Source organism: Silurus aristotelis, assembly GCF_946808225.1.
Source record: "Silurus aristotelis genome assembly, chromosome: 16".
In the NCBI taxonomy this organism is placed as follows: domain Eukaryota; kingdom Metazoa; phylum Chordata; class Actinopteri; order Siluriformes; family Siluridae; genus Silurus; species Silurus aristotelis.
In genome coordinates, this window is record NC_139589.1 from 18,580,616 (window position 1) to 18,598,909 (window position 18,294).

An 18,294-nucleotide genomic window follows, 5' to 3' on the forward strand; every position below is an offset into this window, starting at 1 on the left:
TAAACAGGTTTAAAGATTTAGGCAATTTCAGCTCCATGCTGAAAAAACACAGTGAATCTGTTTACCAGTGATGTTCGTGAGTGTAACTTGATTAAACGCATTTTTATGTGCACGCACACAAAGTTTATTCAGCGTTCCTGTTTGCACCACCTGCTGGCCATTTGTGGCATTGATCCTTTAATTTTTGGGTTGGTGTCTAATATTTTTCCTCTTTTATTATTTTTTTTATTCATTCCCAACAGAGTGAGAGTGCAAATGATGAAGGTGGAGAAGGAGAAGGAGAGTATGTAAATCTGTACTCTACCTCCCAGGCTAATGGAGATAGCACACACCACTCGGTGAGTAATTTTGTGTGTGGGCTCCTAAAGGGAGTAAAAATGGCCTAGGCTTGACTCTTGCCCCTGTCAGTCAACCCCCCCTCATTTATTCAGTGTGTTTCATTTTTCATTCTTCTGCAGGATTCGAACACACACTGTAATGTAATCGATGACACGACTGCCCACATACCATCGGCCAAGGAAGGCAGCAAGGAAGCTTTCGTTAAAGAGAGGTAAGCTACTTTTTTTTTCCTTTTTACCTTTTTTCCAAAGTGGCTTTTTACAGCTGCAAGAATAAAGTTTGTGGACTCAAAAACATCTGTCCATACATTTTTATACACATAATTTAACGTTTTAAATGATAAATAATTATTCATGAACTACTCTCAAAGCTATTTTGGTTTGTTAATCTTTTTGTATTTTCTGAATCTCGATTTGTTCATGGTCTGGGATTCTCCATTAGAAAACGATTATACTTTCATATATACTAATATTCTTTTTTTTCCTGCAGCAGTCAATATGAAACGTAAGGCCGCGTGTCACGTTGTTTGCTAATGTAAAACATTTTCCATTTCAGGTTAAAGTCAACTGACTCGAGTCACGTCATAGAAGAGGTTGACGAGCTTTCTCTCGTTGATCACAAAGAGATCATGAGTCGCATCACACTTAAAGTTGAGGTATTTAATATATACATTTATATTTGAGGTCTTGTTTAAAAAAAAAAAAAGAAAAAAAAAAAAGAGAAAAAAAACGCTTTTTTTTGTTATCCATGATTTGCTGCTCAAGTCTTTCTGTGTGCTGCCCTCTAGTGGCCGCCACGAGCAACTCGGCAGTGTATTAACATGAACATAATTGCTGTATACGGTATAAGGAATAAATTATGCTTATAGTTCGTCATTGGTTGGCGTTTGTGCATAAAACAGTTGATTGTATTTAAACTGTAGAATGTGAAAGCACGATTGTATAAACAAAAAAAAAAACTTAATATTTGCAGAGGTCAGTGCAGTACACACACACACACACACACACACACACACACACACACACACACACTTTTACTGGTCTGCAGTAAAATCTTTGTATCTCTCTCCCTCGCCATGAAAAGGGGGATGATGGCCCAGATGTCAGAGCCGGCTCAAGCGATATTCTCTTGGTTCATGCTACAGAAACAGATCGGAAAGGTAACCACACACACACACACACACACACACTCAATATTCTCTTTATTGTTGTTTATGATTGCTAATATTAGAAGTTTTATACCTAGCACAAAATTAGCCAGTTTTAGATCCGTCTGCCGCTCTGATGGCGTAGACTCAATAAAGCACGTTTAATGCTTTTTTAACAGTTTTGGGAAAAAATTTGCATGTGAATGATGTTTTGTTCGCAGTTTAATGTAAAAAAGCAGTGCATTTTTAGGCACTGTGGACTGTAGCACAGTATATTCTATACGTGATCGAAAGCAGTGATCCCCTATTTTGCATCACGGACCAGTTTCACGCAAGACTATTTTTCCTCAGACCAGGGAGACGTTCATATTATATTACTATTACACATATTAGATGAGTCAATTGTTAATTGAAGTGCACACATATAATGGTAATGTATCTGTAATGCAGAATCAGTGCAAGCTTAATTTATTGATGCATTAAAAAAAAGACTGATACTGAAACAAGTGCGTGACATGACATTAATAACCCACGGCCCTGTATCGGTGTACAGCCCAGTGGTCGGGGACCCCACATCTAAAGCACAAAGCCAGCAAACACTGGATATACGATAGAAGAAATATACTGTATTTTGTACTGTATATACTATATATGTTGTGTGTATAATTATCTAGGTTTATTTAACAAGTTTTCTATAGATACCCCTACAATATATTGTTCATTTGACTCTAGCATGGTGTCAGGATTCTAAATGATTGTGTGTCACTGTTTTTTTCAGATCTAGTGTTATACTGTGAAGCATTTCTAACTACATACAGAACCTTCATCACTCCTGAAGACCTCATCAAAAAACTGCATTACAGATATCCTTTACTCTGTGTGCATGCGTGAGCATCTGACAAGAAAAGTTGTTTGTGTGTGGTTTTTTTGAGTGTGTTTTTGCCCTTTAACTCCACTGCACATACACTCATTTCTGCCATAGTCCGGACACATTTAAGAAGCGTGTCAGTAAGAACACATTCTTCGTGCTGGTGCGGGTGGTGGACGAACTCTGGTGAGCTTTTATTACTGAACGATGCAACAGGCCAATGAGACAATGGATTTTTTTAGCAATCGTTTTTTTTTTTCATTTAAGCAACATTTTTAACCATATAGCAATATGTTAGGCATAATAATACACAGTGGGTTAAATAGCCATGGTCTAAGCTGATGTGTGTTTGTGTTTGTTTTAGTGTGGTGGAGCTGACAGAGGACATCCTCAGGCAGCTGATGGATCTCGTGTTCCGGCTGGTATGTAACGGCGAGCTGAGTCTGGCGCGCGTCCTTCGCAAAAACATTCTGGATAAAGTGGAACAGAAGAGGCAGCTACAGCACACACACATCCTTCAGCCGTTAGCGGCACGAGGGGTCTCGGCCAGGTATACGCACGCAGATGCACATACACCAGGGTGAATCTCTGCACGGGTTTTCATTCCAAAGTGTTTCTGTGCAGGTTTAGGAATGTTTGGTATATTTCAGAAAATGCATTATGTATTAGGCAATTTAATGTAGAATTTGTGTTTACCTGATAGAGCCAATCCCACACACTCTTAACAACATCAGCCAAGGCTTGTTTTCTGCTGATATAGATTTTTTATTTTTTTTTTCCTTTCTTAGTTTCTGCTTCATTTTGGTAAACATTTTGTGCATGTCGTCTGTCACCACGTCATTCTTATCTGAATCAATAGCATGATGTGAACCAAAGGTCTCTTACAGCCATATTGTTTTTACATCTGGGAATGCTTGTCTAAAATGGTCACTCTCTTCAGGCCAGGCACACTGCATGACTTTCGCAGCCATGAGATTGCTGATCAGCTTACACTTCTGGATGCAGAGCTCTTCTACAAGATTGAGGTACATGCAATAAAACTGTCTGCGTGTCAGTGTGTTCTTAGAGAATACAATAATCAAGGCTGACTAGTCTCTTTTGACGCTCATACATTTAGTTTAGCTTGTTAACTTGCCTTACTTCCTCTCTCTTCTTTTCTCTAGATTCCAGAGGTTCTTTTGTGGGCGAAGGAGCAGAATGAGGAAAAGAGTCCCAATCTGACCCAGTTTACAGAGCACTTTAACAACATGAGCTACTGGTATATTACCACCACGCACTGACACTGCACTGTATTCAGTACAGGTTAACATCAGGGTTTCCACAGGGTCTTAAAAAAAATCTAAATTTCAAAATCCATCCTTTAGGCCTTAAAAAGTCTTAAATTTGCTGTTATAGGTCTTAAATCATTTAAAATAGGTCATAATTTTCTGATGTCCACATAGTTCTTCCTTTAATGCTCATTGGAATGCTCCTGCAGCACTAGAAAAATTTCTGTTGTTTACTTGGTGTTTTGAATATAATTCACTGCATTATGACTACAAATGAGACCAACATGTAACAGCCAGTCAGCTTTCTGTTATTTGCATGAATCTCTCTTAGACTGTACCACAGATGTAAACTGGACTTTGGCTTAAAAAAAATTTTAGGGCTCGATTGAGGCCAGTTGCTAACAACGTATTTGAAATATAAGACCTATATCACAAACTTACAACACATTCTTAATCCCCTCAAAAAAGGTCTTATATAGACTTAAATTGGACTTGGTGAATCCTACAGAAACCCTGTAACATGCAATCAGGACTGTTATAGTCCTTTTCCCCCAGCAAGGTACCAGTGCTGGTTCCTTTAATGTGAAAACAACTTGGGGTATTTATATCAGCCATCATTAAACTGAGATGTGAAGAGTGCAAGACGTTAATTGCTAAATGAATAATGCAACAATTAATTAAAAAGCTAAAAGAATGATATGGTGGTGTGATGCAGCTTACAATCATCCTGTGGACTACAGCATGCCTCAACACCATGTCTCAAAATGGTTTATTATTCTTATACCACTGAACCACAGTTTTGCAAGCATTTAAATTTTGTATGTATTTAAAAGTCCACGTTATACTTTTCTATTTGTGTATAGTTACAATTGATGCTGTGGAACATCCACGCAACAAGTGCTTTTCAGTTACATTTTTAGATCTAAATTGTTGTTCCCTCACCAGCCTCACTCTTATACACAACTTTTATACTGTAGGTTTAATAAGAAGTTTAATTGTTCGAATGCCTCTCATTAGATCAGTGTAAATTTTTTTTACTCATATCTGACTCCTCTTGTGTCTTCATCTGTCCAACAGGGTGCGCTCAATAATCATCCAGCAGGAAAAAGCTCAGGACAGAGAGAAACTGCTGCTCAAATTCATCAAAGTCATGAAGGTAACGAAAAATGTTGTTCTCACAATCGTTTAAAGCACAAAAGCCTGTATTACCTGCTGCCTTTATTTACATATACACACTTCATCACTCTCTAATTGGACTTTTCAGATAGATAGATAGATAGATAGATAGATAGATAGATTGATAGATTGATAGATTAATTGATTGATTGATTAAACTATATTGCCGAGAGTTTGCAGACACCTGGTCATAAGTACGGTATGTGCTTTTTGAGCATCGCATTTCACATTCAGTTCCAATTTGTTTTATAATTTCCTCCACTCTTCTGGGTAGATGTTCCACTAGATTTTAGCGTGTGCTTGTGGACATTTCGTTTTTATCAGCCACAAGGGTGTTAGTAAAGTTCCAATTCATCCCTAAGCTGTTCAGTAGGGTTGAGATCAGAGATTATATCTTCATGGAGCTCGCTTTGTTCACAGGGGCAATTGCCATGCTGGAACAGGTTTGGGGTTCAAGTGAATGCAATAATATTATCCAAAGACGTCTTATGCAATTGTGTGTCTCCAGCTTTTATGGTAACAGTTTGGAGAAGAACCACATATAGCAAGAACGATCAGGTGTCAGAATACTTTTGTCCATATAGTGTATGTACATGACTTATATTCTGTCTAGTACTTTATAAATGAATATCTGCTTCCTTGTTTTCAGCACTTGAGGAAATTGAACAACTTTAACTCGTACTTGGCCATCCTGTCAGCACTGGATTCTGCACCAATCAGGAGGCTTGAGTGGCAGAAGCAGACGTCTGAGGTCAGTTGAAACTTCTAATTATAAACGCAGCACTTTCATTTTAAATACCTGCACTATTAATGTTTTTAGCTGAAAGAAGCAGCAGGGCTGATGGTGGGCATGTGACAGGGTCATGTTATACATTTTGTTTTGTAGACTGATGATTTGGTTTGTATTTAAATCACATTACAATAAATTACTGAACATAATTCTCTCTATTTCTCTCTCTCTCTCTCAGGGATTAGAGGAATACTGCACCTTGATTGACAGTTCTTCCTCTTTTCGAGCTTATAGAGCGGCACTGGCAGATGTGGAGCCTCCATGCATACCTTACCTGTGAGTGTGTGTGTGTGTGTGTGTGTGTGGGGGGGGGGGGGGGGGTTACAACCGTAGTAGGAGTCACAACTGGATGATTGCCAGCCAGATGTATGTATTTTTATTACACTGTGCTGCTGGCAAAATGAGAAGTGAAACTAGTGCCTTTTATTGTTGTTTAATACCTACTGGCATCAGCAATATAGCGCTGGTGTATAACAGTGTGTGCCTTCCATTCACCGTTTCTGTATTATAAATCTGTGATTTGAGAAAACATTTCTGCAGGATTTGTTTTGTATAGCAGTCGGACTTTTAGCAGAGAAATAAGCACACGGCTCGGTCTTTCTCTCTTTTGCTCAGCGGGTTGATCCTGCAGGACCTGACCTTCGTGCATTTGGGAAATCCGGACCTAATTGATGGGAAAGTGAACTTCTCCAAACGCTGGCAGCAGTTCAACATCCTGGACAGCATGAGGCGCTTCCAACAAGTGTGAGTGGCCTCGTGTCACCCCTCTTTCGCATAGTGGGAATTGCGCACTAAATGTACAGAGCATTCACTCCACTACAATACTAACGAAAGAAAACAAATATAGCTAAATTGCACTTCAGCCACTTAAATTCACTTAAAATTTACATGTTAGTTATTATTGAGTGGGATTGGGAATCTTTAGGCACTCAACAACTTGTTTGTGATTTAAATTAAGGGTGTTGGGATCCAATTATAAAACAATTATCAGGGCACCTTGATATATCACTCTCTATTCTATACCTGATACATGTTTAATAAGTTTTAAAGCATACATTTAAATGTACCGGCTAGATGTCGTCCGATAGTGGATTTTACCAATAGCTATGTTGGATCGTACTTGCTGGTAACTATTAATCACCTAAACAAACTAATCTTTAAATAAGATAGGGTCAGTGATTTGCCTCTAGAGGCCGCTCTCGTAATGACAACAGAACTTCTCAGCCGGTCCAGCAATGGACGCTACCCGGAAAAACTAAATCGGTATGGATTTTTGCAGCTAGCCGCTAGCTTCACTAATCAAATATTGGTGCCGGTTAAAAACCAATGAATCGATCGACCTCTAGTACCAGCTGCAGTTGGTAAATAGTTATAAAAAAAACACTGTCCGAGCATAGACGACCTCATTATGATATTATGGATGATGGAGATACTCCCAGGGATGAATGTTTGTAGCTAGGGGACATTTTTAAAGTTCCATTTTCAGGAAACGTATATTTCTTTCAGTTTTAATGGAAAAAGTAGACATAAAAGAAAATCTGGTAATGTGCTGGCTCATCTTTACCCATTTCCCACCTGCTTTTATTATTCATGCTAATTTTGACTTGACAACACTGACAAATTAAACAGTCACTGGATTAGAGAATAATGTGTTTATCAATTAGTTAGTTCGTTGTTGTTGTTTTTTTTTCCCATGCACAGACACTACGAACTGAAGAGGAACGATGACATCGTGGCGTTCTTTAACGACTTCAGCGACCACCTGGCCGAGGAGGCATTATGGGAGCTTTCACTCAAGATCAAACCGCGCAACATCACACGCCGCCGGACTGAGCGTGACGAAAAAACCTAGAGGACGTTTCGAAAGCCAGAGTTAACGCCTCTAGAAACTTTTCCAGAGAGTGAGTGGAAACCTGGAGTTTTCCGAGCCACATGTAAGACTTAATTGAACAGAGTGGAGCAAAGGCAATATTTCCCCAGAGATATACTAAGTAATATACTAATATATGCATACACACACGCACACACTGGAGGACTTTACTTGTATGTTTAAATGTGTGTGCGTGTCTGTGTTTGTGTGTGAGAGAGCGAAATATGGAGCTTTTGCTTGTTCTAAGTCACTGTGTCTACATCAGCGATGAACACTAAAGGGGCTCACATTCCCTGTTCGCTACAAAGCAGGGCAGAATAATAGTAAAGGAATAAAAGTGTGTGTGTGTGTGTGTGTGTGTGTGTGTGTGTGTGTGTGTGTGTGTGTGTGTGTGTGTGCCCCTTATTGCCATGTTTCTGGAGTTTTTACTCCGGCTCCATCACGGACACCTCTCCTGACTCATGTTGCCAGGCAACACTAATAGTGATATTTTGAGTGTTTTTTTTTTAACTCTCGTCCCCCCAGACACCCCCCACCACAGCATCGTCTCTGTGTTATATATTGTATATGATAAAAAGCGTATGATGATGTACAGGTGCGTATTCTCCTCATATATAAATAAGAGATGTTTCTTTTTATTTTAAACAAATTTTATGCACTAAAAAAAAAGAAACAAAAAGCAAAAACACAAGGACTGAACACGCTGTGATCTCTGTAAATGTTACGTATGGATGTGAACTTGCAGGCTTGCAAGGGATGTGTTAACAAAAAAAGTCGTTCGTGTACATGTGCATGCACTTGCACACGTCTGATTGTGTCATTTATGTTTACTGACTCATGGGAATTACTTTAGTTATGCTCACCACATAATGTGCTTTTCTCCTCTTCCCTGAATAAAACTACCTTTTTACGTTTGTGAGGAAGTGAATGAACCAAGCAGATTTTAGGAGACACCATGTCAATATTTTGTCCCCTTCAAAGACAGACTTTTGAAAGCTGAAGCAATGTTTTTAGATTTTACACACAGTTGGAGTGGAAGATCTTGAGTGGCCAGCTATACTATACATATCTGACCTCAACCCTATTAAACACCTTTAGGATGAATTGGAATGCTGACTGCACCCTAGGCCTCCTCACTGTACACCAGTTTCCTTGTGGCTGAACACCACAAATCTCCACAAGCACAATGCAAAATCGTAGTGGAACATCTTCCCACTAGCGTGGAGGTTATAAAAGCAAATGGGGAATAAATGTGGAATGGGGTGTTCAAAAAGCACACAGAATCTTGTGGTCTGGTGTCCAAAAAAATAATTGTCCATATATGTTTTGTAAGTGAGGAATAGCACTAAAAAATGCTGTAGGAAAATAACAGGGTGATGCGATTTTTTTATTTTTCCCTCTAGGCGCATTGGGGTTTATGGCTTACTTCCCTTTTCCATAGCAGTTTTGTTACAGGGTCGGGTTGCTACCCCAATGCCCTCCTTGAAACCACTCTTGGGTCCATCAGGTGGAGTACTTTAACCCTATGAGAAGGCCCCAAGAGTGGCAGCCTGGTATGTGACTCGAACCTACAACCCCCGGATCCAAAGTCCAACGCCTTAACGACTAGTCTACCACCTTCCCCCCTCTAAATATGATGTGATCTTTAAACACATGAATGTAAACACACAAGTCAATCCCTTTACGCCGAATAACGACAATCATGTAGCAGAACCCCTTTACCTCCTAACTGCAGTTTTACTTTTGACCACAAAATGACCATTCTTTTTAAATCAAACTTTTATTAAATAAAATATTAAGTCAGACATAAAAAAAAAAATTTAAGTATTATGCATTAAATGTTTTTAAGCATTCACATTGCATGAAATATCATTAATCAGTGATTCAGTCGAGTCTTCATTTAAGGTATTTTTTAGAAAGTTAAAACAATACACAATCTGCTACATTGTGATTGGTTAAAAATAATATAAAGTGTAATTACATTAAATTGTAATTACCAGTTTATATTTTAAATTGTTTTTTTATGGTTTTTAGGCGCTTCAGTGAGAAGCTATTGCTATAATTATTTTCATCTACAAGGTTCACTAAATTACAAAAAAATAAAAAATATCCAATACTTTGACTTACAAAGTGCACGAGATGTCAATTACCAAAAGAACCTAAAGCAGACGGTCATTGTAAATCACGGCTGTCCAAAGTCCAAATGCAGCCTGAGGACAGATGGTATCGGACCCTACGATATATGTTCTGCTCAAACACATTGCTAATTTCTCCTTTAACCTGCAACAGCAGACAGTGGTAATGCAGCTAAAATGCGAGAATGTACTTCTCCATGATCAGACCTGCAAATAAATCCATCTGTAAAATGAAATTCTGTCAAGGACAAGAAACAGACAAGTGTAACCCGAGTGAGTGAGGAAGGGGTGAATTTAAAAGATCTGGAAACGAAGCATGGAAACCTTTTTGTCTGTTCTTTAAACAATCCCTGATTAAAGTGGATTAGAAATCGATTACTCAGAATGTTACCTTAATTAACAGAGTGCTAGTTTGTCCGTTTACTTTTGGTCCTAGTTCGAGTGTTTTGATTTGGCCTTCTCTGAAAAATGTTGGATGCCTCTGCTTTAAACGTTTCGTACCCACATTCAGCTACACCTTATCCCTCAGTTATATGGATAGCGATTCCAAATACGTCTTACATGAGGCATATGCAGATAATAAAGTACCTGAAATTTTGTGAACTACACTCATTTTTATACAGAAGTGTATGCATATTAATATCTATATTCCGAGTGAAAAATAGCTGGGGGAGGTGTTAGGTGTATTTATTCACGTCCCTAATAGAGATGTATATTAGACTGAACCGAATAAACGATTTTCCTTGTCCTTGCTTTACGGATCCACCCTCATGTATAAATCTCTGACTAGTTGCTTGTTGGATGAAACGGTGTATTTCATAAAATGATAAAATACAAAACCTAAGTAGTATTTGCTGATCATGCCGAATACGTTGCTCCATCACATGACAGGACGTGAATTCAATTTTCTCTCAGTCCATAGTCACTCATACTACATGATCCATCGCAGAGAACTTCTCGTCATTTGATTTGCGAGTGAAAAATCAGGTTGCTGGACAGCACAGAGAGTAGACACTGTACCGGTGGGTCATGGGGGAGAGCTGAAGGAAACCCTAAGGTATAGTATGTACCAAAGCATTTTGACATAAGGTCCCTCCCCCCCAAAAAATTTTTTTTTAATAAAATAAAGGAAGTCGCCATACCATTGATACGTACACAACATATTTACTGCTTAGCCTACTCTTTCATTTGGGAATAGTTGAAAGACTCACTGATTATGAATACGGCTACTGTTTCTGTTTAACAGTATGACTGAGTTACATACTGAATCAGAACACTGTGTGCGTGGATCCCGATGGATTTGGAAGCATGCAAATGTTTTCTACCTTTAAAGTTTTATGAACGTTCTCCTGTGTGTCTGGGTGCTAATGAGGCCGTGTACTAGGCTCCAGCAGGGGGCGTTTCATGGGATTAGTCCCTCCTCCGTCGGGGTTCTCCCTCGCTTCGTTCACACCTCTTTTTAAGGTCCGCTCGGGGGAGTGTCCGTTAGCAGTTCCTCTCTGCCACTTGCAGATGTCGCCGCTTAGGATGTCTTGGATGTGCTGCACGATCAAATTAATCGCCACTGAAATCGGAGAGGAAAATATGAATGGGAAATAAAAAACATGAAATGCTGACAACAGAAAAAAGTGGGACGTCAAGGTGTGTTTTAATAAACTGGTTTCTTTATACAGATCTTTTCCCCTTACCCATGTTGTCTACTCCACGAGGTATTATCACATCTGCATATTTCTTGGTCTGCGAATAAAGTGTGTTAAAGTATATTATATATAACACTAGAATACAATTCATGTGTAAACCAATTTCAGACATTTTTTTTCTAACAATGGCTAATTTATTTCTTTATTTTCAATGAATTAACTCGTTATTTACTTTAAATTTATAATTTGTTTCTGTAGTAACACGATGATAAAAGAGGTCTGAGGAAAATGGACACAGTAGTTTGACAGGAAGTCTATGGTAAAGTAAATAACCGCACCTTACAACCATGGGGAGTGGAAAAGCATTTCAAAATGATTAAATCCTGTAAAATCATCTGCCCTACAGCCAAAAACATGAATCTGAACTTCTGCGGACGGATGAAACTGGAAAAAACGAAGGAAAAAAGACTGGGCGACAATTTTGTGACGCGTTTGGGTTGCTTTTAGGGCTGAAACAATTCCTCGAATAATTTGAATACAAAAAAGTAAGAAATAATTTGTGTCAATGCTTTGTTTAGTCAATTTAACTACACATGGAGCACTGCGTTTCCCCACGGACCATTATTACTGACGCACTGACAGGTGACAAACACCCTGACAAACTCTGGAGCGCTGTGGTCAGGTAAACTTATGGAAGCCCATTTCTGCCACATAATAAAAAAGGTAGACTTTTATTTTCATTGTGTAAAGGGGATGACGCTGCCTAATCGGTGAAAAAAAAATAGGCTACAATCAATAGAATCGCATGGTATCAAACTGAGCCCCTGATCCCTGGAGAGAACTCTGTCTAACAATCAGCTCTGGAGGAGACGGAACAAGACAGATGAAGCAGAGGAGCCTCGTTCATACACCAACAGCTCCGAACCTCAGGCCCACAACATGTTTAGGGGGCGAGAAGTTTCAGGCTGAAAAAACCCAAAAAGTTTCCAAAGATTGGGATAATTTCAAACTAAAACAAAGAAAACACCGTTTGAACTTTTTGAAGTCATTTGAATTAGATTTTTTACAAATATTTTTATTTATTTCATTATTTGTATTTTGATGTAAAATGGCAATTAAAAGGGTTTAGTTGTCACAGATATTCTAGTATGCAATTTCAGCAATAAAAAAATTCTAATTTTCTAAACAAAAAGGAAACGAATTACTTTGAGACCTGTTATTTTCTCTTGTATATTTAGTATTGCTCATTAAGAAAAAAAAAAGGACTTCTTAAACGATTAATCGATAAAATAATCGGTAGAATATTCGATTACGAAAATAATCGATAGCCCTCGTTGCTTTTCTGTTCATCACAATTGTGAAAAGAAAAAAAATAAATAAATATTTGATTGACCATATCCTTCCTGTCTGCTTGAAAGCATTTTCTCTTACGTTTCAACTCCATTCTCTATAACCTCTAGAGACTGTTGTGTGAATCCAAACCTCTAGAGACTGTTGTGTGAATCTAAACCTCTAGAGACTGTTGTGTGAATCTAAACCTCTAGAGACTGTTGTGTGAATCTAAACCTCTAGAGACTGTTGTGTGACTCTAAGGAGATCAGCAGGTTTGTGTGCATGGATACATTGCGCATACAACAGAACTTGCTGCAAGGAACAAGCAGTGGTTTTAAAAGTGTGTGTGTGTGTGTGTGTGTGTGTGTGTGTTTGTGTTTTCTCACTGGTAAGCAGAACTCCTCAAAGGCTGGTTTAACAAACGTGGTGTATTGTGTAAGGATCTGTTCCAAGTCACGACCTCTCCTCATGTCTCTAAGAACTGCACACAACGTACACACATGAGACAGAGAAGCAAATAACATGCTGACTTGCATCAGGTATCCAAGTGCACTTGTGTGTGTCTACCTCTGCGTGACAGACGTACATCTGAGTCTGTATCCACGAATAGTTTCATATGGAACATGTCTCTGACTTCCTGTGTGTAGAACACTAGAATTCCTTCAAACAGAACGACATCGGCTGGATACACGCAAATCTTCTCCTGTAACCTACACACACACACACACACACACACACAAAGAAACAAGCACAATGTAAAGTCAAATTTATTCAACCCTAAACATGTAACCATGTCCAACATGATTAAGCTTTGAATTGTCTTAAAAACAAATTACTAGGCAGATCTTTCCCTGCTCCATTAACCCTGGTTTCAGAAACTGCATCGAGTGACCGATAATCAAATAATGTTAAGAAAAATAAAAATAAAAAAATGCATCCCAGAATATGTTTGAAAATCTTTACACCCTGACATATTACTTTAAGTTTTACAAACATCATTATAATACATTTAAAAAGTACATGACATACAAATACATTTTATATAATGAACTATAGAAATGACTGAATGAAATATGAATGAATAAATGAATGAATGACATAAATGTGAAAATATTACAATTTATTTTATTGACAATGATTTGTTGTTATGATCATTAAAAGCATATTATTTGCTGCGCCTGGTGTTTGTTTCTATTTAAAAGATAGTTGACAGTTAAAAAAAAACGATGATTTCACAAACCGTCTATCATTTCTTTAAAGGCGGTTCTGAGGAAGGTCAAGGGTCACCAGTCTAGATAAGACTGATATTGAATGATGTTGAAATTCGTAGCAAAGTGCAAGGTTTTATAGTGGATTGCATCATTACTGAAATGGTGGAATGAGTTTCTGGCCCAGTAATGACTATTTTTTTCAAGAAGATACTCAAGTTGCTCCTGTAGCCTGTCTCCTCAAAACCACAAAACATGACAATTCAACACAACGAGAATTTTTATAGCTCTGAATATCATAAACTACTCCCTTAATCTCAGATCCTATTAACATTCATAATGCCCATAAATCTGCTTGTAATTATTATGGTGCTTCATTCAGATAGATGTTGGTTTGTTTGGTTGTCGATTTGGTTAAACCTGGCTAACATAAGCTAAAATAACAGGACCTAATGGACCCCATTCATAACTTGCTATATTAGAATCTTAGCTAATTCATTATGAGAGGTTTGTGAGAGAATGATGAATAGGTTGTGTGATTTTTATAAGCCTAAATATCAAAACGTTGCATGCTTTTATCTTAGAGCTCACTCACCTGGAATGTGTGATAAAGTCGTATGTTGGAATCTCCACAACCTTCCCTTCCACAATGTCCTTCAACGTCTGCCACATCAACTCTGTATCGAACGCGTCTAGTAAGAGAGACAGAACACCAATAAACATTCCATACTTAGCATTTTCATTGATAGAACATTGATATTCAATTTGCTATTAAAAAAACTGTACTATATACTAAAACTTGTGTGTGTGTGTGTGTGTGTGTGTGTGTGTGTGTGTGTGTGTGTGTGTGTGTAAAATATTTAATTCCACTTGAGTTCTTCAACTACACAGGAAGAAGCTCAATGCTGTAATTTGCTCCAGACCACGCTTTGTAATTCTGGTTGTGCTTATAAACCAATTTCTAGAAAAATAAATACACAACTTAAGAAATAAATGTGTGTGTGTCTCATTACAGTTCTTTGCTTCTCTCTGTATGTTTTTTTTTTTTTATTACATCAACTGAAAGTGAGAAGGTCAAGGGGTTTGAGATCACCTAGATGAACTGGGCACAAAGCAAAACCTACTGCAGTTTTTTTCAGTTGCTTTGGCATTGGTCAGATCAATCATTAAATTCTCAAAACTATTTGTTCAACCCTCACCATCACATAGTCAATTGTGCACATCATTCACTAGGTAATCCACTAGGTGGTGCTGTTTGTACTAATAGGAGTGATACGTTCCAGTTATACCCTCATTACTACACTTTTATTTGTGTAATAAAAGGTATATTACCCTTATCTATAGAGGTCTTGTGCATGTAAACTGCTCTTGCTGTCAAATTCTGCTTCACAGGGTTTTCCCAATTGCGTTGTGAGATTCTGACACGTTTATCTGTTTACCTGGATGGTCGAAGTTGTACTGGCCTTTGAGAGCTTTCGCTTTCTGCTCCGGAGTGAGCACTCGGTAGAAACTGTCCTGGCTCACGATGGTCACTTTCCTCTGGTGATGGTCCACCTTGTTCTGGCCCAGCAACTCCATGATCTTAGCGCACACGGTGGACTGACGAAGACAAGAGCATTCTTATTAGCATTATCACTATTATTATTAGTATCACTTCATTCAAACTGCGAATAACATTTCGAGAGGCATCCTGATTATACATAAGGATTATAGCATGATGGCTGTGCTGTTACAGGACGGTGATGTAGTGGTTTATACTGACAGGACTACAGTTTGTTTCTGATCATCATCACTGTACCCCGCAACATCGTTTATCTGCAATAAATGGACATTCGGTGCAACCCAGATGAGGATGGGTTCCCTCTTGAGTCTGGTTCCTCTCAAGGTTTTATTATTATAATTAATAACTTTAATAAATAATTTTGTACAGTCGTCCGTTTACGAAAACGCGGTGCGCGGATGCTGAAAATCATCAGAAATGAGTAGCATTACAAGAAACCGTAGATTTCCGTTTATTAATTGGTTGTATTATCCTCTAAAGTAAAAAAGGGCGGATTTGGAGACCTACGTCACCAGGTTTAGCCAATGAAAATAAAGAATGCGGTGACGTGTATCTTTAACCCAGCCCCTTTTTTGACATCATAGACACTTCAACCAATAAACAAGCAGAGAAACTATGAATAGGCTACGCTAAAAAAGTACTGTACTACAGCACTCACTATAAATGTGATGTTCTTACAAATTTACACAAAATTCATCTCGTTATATTTTCTTGAAAATGTGTTGTGTGTTTAAAGAGTGGAAGGATGATTTATGGTTTGAACAATGATTAAACTAATTTTGGGGGTCTATTTATTGCTGAAATCTTTTTTTTCACGGTTGGTTTTGACACGGGGCACAGCTGTATTTGTGTCAATGAACATCTCATTGTCATCAGAATGACGTGACATTGCTCACAAACAAGATGAGATCGTCCAAATGTTTAGTCATGTAGTCATCATTTCCTGATGTAAACTAATAATTGGAAATGCACAAGTCTGAATTTCTTCTGAATGGCATCTATGAATTTCAACAGCACACATATTACTGTAAATGTGGGACACTGATCGCAGGAGACAGGACAGGACTCACACTTTTACTTTTATGTATTGGTGTTGGTTCTTTTTCTAGTTGATCATCCAGTTTAGAAATTGTATTTGTGTCTGTATGCTCGCCAACATCCCTTTTTAGTTTTTTGAAGAGTACTAGTTGATCATTAAGTGTTCTGATATCATACACTCCCCGTGATTAGTGCCATTCAGGATTCATCTAAACAAGTCATCAATTCATGACACATTTACAAAATAAATGTGTGACAATAATGTGAAGAAGATCAGCTTAACAGATTCTGACAGCTGGTTTAAAGATTTTGCATTCAATGACTTTTGCAATGAACTGATGTCTAGATGTTTTGGGGGTTAAAACTATTCAGGTGAAAAGCAGTATAATGTATTTGTGATCATCATGCCATAAACAGTTACTCATGTAGGAAACAGCAGACAATTTTACAGTAAATTAAATCAATATACCAAAGCATTTTGTTCAAAACAGCGGGAAATGTTTTTATGATGTGGAGGTTGAGCAAGTAGTTTTGAAAATGTTATTTCTGATCTGAGAAACGCTCCAAATCCTTCAACTGAGAAAAGCTGTAACAGAAGACTGTCTGATCTTCATCCTGACCGGACCAGACCTGACATGACATGACATGACCTGACATGCTAGCATTAGATAGTCACCTGTATGCTAACAGGACCGAAAGATGCACGCTACTATGTAGCTGTCGTCATTTCTATGCTTTAAATAATCAATGTAAACGCTGTTAGCATGCATGCTAGTGAGAAACGTTTGTACTGTTCCGCCTCAGCGGGCAGTTGTTGTTGTTACCTTCCCACTGGCGGTTCCTCCACTGACCCCGATAAGAAATGGCCGGTGTCGCGGCCGCTCGGCTTCACCCAAAACCTCAAAGGACACGTCCATGGCTCGCTCACGACGTCGTTTTCTTCAAAATAACGAAATAACTGTCTTATTGCGGCGTCTCGTCTCCACGTCTTCTCTCTGAATAAGAGTTACCTCAACTCCGCATCGGGCCTTATTCAGCAACCGTCCAGCACTCTGCACTGTGGCTCTGTCCAGAACCGCTCTCTAGTGCACATTCTAGTGCGCTTCTTTTTATGTAAATGATGCGCCTAGGCGACCTACACACTAAACTGATTGTGTTTTAGGGACACGTCCGCAGATAAGGCGATAAGGTGCAATGTGACAAATTCACGTGTGACGAATGCAAGAGGCACAGTGCTACATGTGTTAGTTTAGTGCGATATTGAGGTAGCATAGAGGTTTGGGAAGCGGTTGTAGTTGTGATTGTTGTTTTGTGCTGCATTGTGTGTTATTATTTAGCAAAGGGTTACAGGGAGAATGTGAATTTTGAGGTCTGGGTGAACTTTAGACTGGGTCCGATAACAGGAATAATAATTTCTTAAAAAGTGTTTGAGTATTTCTCTGATCACATTGTACTCTAATCACAATACATGTGACTGTATGTATAATGTAATTTTCTCATGTCAACTAGATAGCGCCAACTAATCATCAATTCATGCATTGACTGATTCTGTATCCTGGTCACGCTCTATCCTAATCACTCTGCACCCTGATCACACTATACCCTAATCACACTGCACCCTGATCACACTATATACTGATCACCCTGCACCCTGATCACTCTATATACTGACCACACTATATACTGATCACCCTGCACCCTGATCACTCTATATACTGACCACACTATATACTGATCACTCTATATACTGACCACACTATATACTGATCACACTGCACCCTGATCACACTATATACTGATCACACTATATACTGATCACCCTGCACCCTGATCACTCTATATACTGACCACACTATATACTGATCACACTGCACCCTGATCACACTATATACTGACCACACTATATACTGATCACACTATAT

At 38.5% G+C, this 18,294-nt stretch overlaps 2 protein-coding genes and 1 long non-coding RNA gene across 16 annotated transcripts in view; 1 reads left to right on the forward strand and 2 right to left on the reverse strand.

Annotated features, from left to right (window-relative positions):
* Positions 1-8,372, forward strand: part of rapgef1b (Rap guanine nucleotide exchange factor (GEF) 1b) — a 40,983-nt gene extending 32,611 nt beyond the window's left edge. For all 14 annotated transcript variants that reach the window (XM_083563969.1, XM_083563962.1, XM_083563968.1 and 11 more), the window contains 14 exons: positions 243-338; positions 459-550; positions 895-994; positions 1,423-1,498; positions 2,265-2,349; positions 2,448-2,540; positions 2,719-2,904; positions 3,295-3,379; positions 3,518-3,612; positions 4,700-4,778; positions 5,448-5,549; positions 5,767-5,864; positions 6,204-6,332; positions 7,290-8,372. In XM_083563969.1, coding sequence (XP_083420095.1) covers positions 243-338; positions 459-550; positions 895-994; positions 1,423-1,498; positions 2,265-2,349; positions 2,448-2,540; positions 2,719-2,904; positions 3,295-3,379; positions 3,518-3,612; positions 4,700-4,778; positions 5,448-5,549; positions 5,767-5,864; positions 6,204-6,332; positions 7,290-7,440 — 1,467 coding nt within the window. In that variant the 3' untranslated portion in view covers positions 7,441-8,372. The remainder of the gene's footprint in view (positions 1-242; positions 339-458; positions 551-894; positions 995-1,422; positions 1,499-2,264; positions 2,350-2,447; positions 2,541-2,718; positions 2,905-3,294; positions 3,380-3,517; positions 3,613-4,699; positions 4,779-5,447; positions 5,550-5,766; positions 5,865-6,203; positions 6,333-7,289) is intronic.
* LOC310738812 overlaps positions 4,824-18,294 on the reverse strand; it is a 69,672-nt gene continuing 56,201 nt past the window's right edge. Inside the window, exons 2-3 of the long non-coding RNA XR_014537164.1 lie at positions 8,885-10,645; positions 4,824-8,616 (exon numbers count right to left, since the gene is read on the reverse strand). This is a non-coding gene — a long non-coding RNA (uncharacterized lncRNA). The remainder of the gene's footprint in view (positions 8,617-8,884; positions 10,646-18,294) is intronic.
* Positions 9,223-17,461, reverse strand: uck1 (uridine-cytidine kinase 1). The gene is made up of 7 exons (XM_083564196.1): positions 17,197-17,461; positions 15,213-15,372; positions 14,369-14,465; positions 13,133-13,275; positions 12,952-13,046; positions 11,282-11,330; positions 9,223-11,157 (listed from the first exon to the last, which is right to left on the reverse strand). Exons 1-7 carry the CDS (start codon positions 17,287-17,289, stop codon positions 10,958-10,960), a joined length of 837 nt encoding a protein of 278 aa, XP_083420322.1. The 5' UTR covers positions 17,290-17,461; the 3' UTR covers positions 9,223-10,957.